General features: G+C 41.0%; 1 protein-coding gene across 1 annotated transcript; it reads right to left on the bottom strand.

Annotated features, from left to right (window-relative positions):
• Window positions 1-630: 630 nt before the first annotated feature.
• LOC137793676 (homeodomain-interacting protein kinase 3-like) lies at window positions 631-2,703 on the bottom strand. Its single transcript, XM_068589969.1, has 2 exons — window positions 2,466-2,703; window positions 631-2,324 (listed from the first exon to the last, which is right to left on the bottom strand). The coding sequence occupies exons 1-2, from the start codon at window positions 2,655-2,657 to the stop codon at window positions 1,422-1,424; spliced, it is 1,095 nt and encodes a 364-aa protein (XP_068446070.1). The 5' UTR covers window positions 2,658-2,703; the 3' UTR covers window positions 631-1,421.
• Between the last annotated feature and the right edge of the window lie 1,665 nt (window positions 2,704-4,368).

Below are 4,368 nucleotides of genomic sequence, written 5' to 3'. Positions count from 1 at the left end.
GGCAGCGGCTGGTTGTCAAGTTTAAATGTTTAAATGTTTGTTGTTGGATTTGAACTCAACAAGAGATGCACTATTGTGTGAGTAAACAGACCCGTCCCATCGGGCTGACGAGTGTGACGGACGTTTGAACCCCGAACGAAAACAGCAGGACCGTCGCTCGGCAAAGTACATTCATAATTTGCCTATTAGTAAGTTGTGGAAATCAGTGGGAGAGAAAGAACTCTGATCCTTTTGTTAAAAGTTCCAACCACTTAAAAAACATACTCTATTACAAGTCCTGCATTTCAACGTCTAGCATGGTAACAATGAATTATCAAATGTCAGAGGAGGCAGCAGCTTTTGAATAGGAAGAAGAATGCTTGGGACAATTTCTAGTATTCTATATAGTATTGACAAAGTTGTCCCCTACGTTTTAATACCCCAAGGTCCCATAATCTCAGCAATGCATATATTTGAAAAGTAAGACTTTATTTGATGTAACCTAAAGTTACAAATAAGTGCAGCATTACTTTTGTTCTCTGCGGACCTTAAAAAGCAAACCTTTGAGATACCTTGCATTAAAAAAAAAAAACACCTCTTAGGCTTTTTTGATTTTTCCCTAAATTCTAAATTACAACACTGAAACATATATCAAATATAATTGTTTTTACTAATTATATTTGTTCGTCCACGTCAGCATTTTTACAATGCTGATGCAGACATCTGGAAAGTGGGAAGAAAAGTTACGTGAATCTGAAAAAGTAAATGACTTACTCTCAATAATTCACACAACCCCTTCTGGTGTTTACATTTTGTGAGCGAAAACTCACAAAATGTAAGTTATATATAATAAAAGTTTTGTAAATTAGTCATCTGAAAGAGTAAATCACTTACTCCTTCAGGAACAGACTGATTTACAGAAACTTCTCTTATTTATAACCTTCACCCCTCCGGAGAAAACGGATCACCCGAATCCTCCGGGAGGAGACGAACCCACAAAAAAAAAAAGAAAAAAAAAAGAGAGTAAAGTTATGCAAATATTTCTGTTTGAGTGAGATCTAACAAAGTAGAACGCGTACTCTTTCAGTGACCATTCACAAAACCTCATGTTAACATTTTGTAAGAAAACCAGAAAAACTCACAAAATATATAAATAAGAAAAAGTTTAGTAAATTAGTCAGACGGACTAATACACATAACTTTCTCTTATGTATACCCTGCACTCCCCCCAGGAGGACATGTTTACATTAATCTGACATCTTGAAACAGTAAATCCCTTACTGTTCCAGTGACAGACTAGTTCACATTACCTCCTGTACATAAAATGGTTAGGAATACCCCAAAGAACACATATATAAATACAAAAAGGTTTTGTAAATTAGTCATCTGAAAGAGTAAATCACTTACTCTTTCAGCAACAAACTAATTTACTTAACCTTGTCTTATTTATAACCTGGACCACCCGGAGGAAATGGATAAACCTCCAGGGGGAGACGGCCATCAGCTGATGGGCACCTTGCCCATAGTAGCCGAAGTCCAGGGTCTTTTGGGGGAAACTTCACAACATTTTGTCGGAGGGCTCGCGCAGCAGTTAACCTCTCTGCACCGATCCCCTTCTTTCTGACTAGAAAGGGTCTGTGCGATGTCGGAGGAGCACAGCTGACGTACCCAATGGGCTCTGTGTCCTCGCGATTGGTGATGAGTGTTGTTGACTGCAGATCAATCAGCAAATCCCTAAGAGCATCATTGTCTTCATATGAATCGTATGGCGGAGAGACGATCATCAGCTCGTACGCCTCCTCCGCATATGCGCTGGTCTCCATGTGCTCTGTCAGGTGACACATTGTGATGAAATCGTGTCGGAGAGCTTGGGCAGGTGTCAACCTCATCTCCGAATCCGGACAGAGGAGCGACCCTAGAAGGTGCGAAAACGCCATCATGTCTTCGCGTTCGATAAAGTCCCTTTGTCTTGAGTGGGACTTTATTGCTTCTTCCAAGCTTCCAACTGTGTCAAAACACCATTCTTCGCCATAAAACAAAAAGGCCAAGGTACATCCAAGTCCCCACATGTCGATGGCTTCACATATGGGTAGACCCAAGTTCACCTCTGGAGCTCTGTAGGCTAGCGGCTGCATGATGGTACCTCTCTTGACCTCTGAGGCTGGCCTGGCCAGACCGAAGTCAATGAGTTTAACTTTGAAGGGTTCATCCTCCTGATTGACCAACATGACATTGTCAGGTTTTAAATCGGTGTGGATGATGCCAACTCCCTTCAAAGCTTTGAATGCAACCAGTAGCTGACGTGCTATCGGACGGATCTCGTTGAGAGTCAGTGGTGCCCGTCTCTGCAACACAAAATCCCACAAGCTCATGTCCAGCATTTCAAAGGCAACACAAGGCATGTCTTGCGCTATGAAATTGTCTTTGTACTCCAAGAGGTTGTTCTTAACAGGATCTAGGGTCTTGAGTTTTTGTAACATGTTCACCTCTTCGATGTGGTCAGGAAGGTCCATATGGATCTTAATGGCCGTCGTCTCAGAGGTTTGCAAGTTTACACACTTAGCAACCTTGCCAAAACACCCTTCTCCGATGTAATCCAAAGCGAGATACTTTGTCGACTTGTTGCAGAAAACATTTTCCTTTCTGACTTGAAAGGGTAAAAGTGCCGAAGAAGTCATGTTCGCTAGCAAATGTTTCCAAAAGGAACTCCAAGTTAGTAGAATAACTGCTTGCAAAGTTCGTGTGGTGAGAGTTGGATGCTGTCTGTACATATGAGCTCCCGTTCATCAAAGTCAAAGATATCAAAGCCGTCATACAATTAAACAGTCAGATCGGAATGTTCGTTCTGGAACATCAGCTATGTGACCTGGTCATGTGATCAGCCAAATCTGCATTCTAAATTCTTATTTTTCTTCAAAATGAAAATGGCTTTTCTGGCCTATAATGTACAGCGGTGGTTCTCAACCGTTCCTGTGAAATAGTTTTTCAGCCAGGTGCCCGCTAACCAGCACAAATCATTTTCCGTTGAAAAAAAGATGTAATACACAGTTCTGTCTGATTTAATAAGACTATATCATATTCAGTGTATGAACTTACAGTTATAATTTATTGAATATTTATTAAATAGCTAGTTTTTGAATGGATGATTTTAAATATATTTGTTAAAAAATCTCTCGTGCCACCTGGAGTGCTTTCAAGTACCGCCATTTGGGAACCACTGGCTTAGTTTAAGAGACGTTTTTGTTTAGGCTCCTGAGAGATACTGTAAAAACAACACTGTGGTATCTGACACCAAGTCGACCGAGCATCAAATGACCTGCACTCAAGATTAAATCCTGCAAATAATAAAACTGAACACAAAATTCTGCATTGTTTTGTGAAATCTGTACACATATACTTAGATTACATTGCGTAAAGACAAACCACGATATAACAAATGATCGTCCAAATAAAAAGCTGAAGATGGAGACGGCCATAGTTGTATTTGTTTATCCATTACATTACATGTCATTTAGCTGACACTTTTATCCAAAGCGACTTACAATAAGTGCATTCAACCGTAAGTACGAACTGGGAACAACAAGAATCAAGACAGTACAATTTCTCAAATAAAGTCAAACTACAAAGTGCTATCAGTAAGAGCCATCTAAGTGCTGCCTAAGTGCTGCTGTCATTGTCTTTATTCAAGGTGTAGTCGAAAAAGATGAGTTTTTAGTTTGCGGCAAAGATGTAGACACTTTCTGCTGTCCTGATGTCAATTGGGGAGCTTATTTCACCATCGAGGAGCCAGGACTGCAAACAGTCGTGACTTTGGTTTAGTTCGCAGCGGCGGAGCGACAAGCTGGTTGGCTGAAGCTGAGCGGAGCGAACAAGCTGGTGTGTACGATTTTACCGTGTCCTGGATGTAGGTCGGACCAGATTTGTTCGTAGCACGGTACGTAAGTACCAATGTCTTGAAGCGGATGCGGGCGGTCACCGGTAGCCAGTGGAGGGCGCGGAGGAGCAATGTTGCAATACCCACGAGTGGTAAGCCCTGATTATTCACAAGGGCTTGCTGAGATCAATAGATTAGATCAATCATCGCATTACTTCTTACCCTTGAACCACTCTGACCACCGTTGACTGTCATTTGAGTTTCTGACAATGTACTGGTTCATCAAAAAGAACGTCTTTTCTATAAAATGGGTTCTGTTTGCGGTGATACATTTCACTTGTGGGGCAGTTTTCCAAATGCAGTGTCCTGAAATAATATCTTTCAAACAAGCAGATGTTACAACAATGACTGACCTTTTCACCCTCAGGACTATTTCTTCCCCTAATAAAAATGAATGCATCAGAACTTAACTACCATGCATTCTTCTTCAGCATGTGACCCCGACCATACATTAC

Source organism: Clinocottus analis, unplaced genomic scaffold, assembly GCF_023055335.1.
Source record: "Clinocottus analis isolate CAN_PGR_092001 unplaced genomic scaffold, fCliAna1.0.p SCAF_23, whole genome shotgun sequence".
In the NCBI taxonomy this organism is placed as follows: domain Eukaryota; kingdom Metazoa; phylum Chordata; class Actinopteri; order Perciformes; family Cottidae; genus Clinocottus; species Clinocottus analis.
This window is presented reverse-complemented; position numbering and strand designations above follow the sequence as displayed.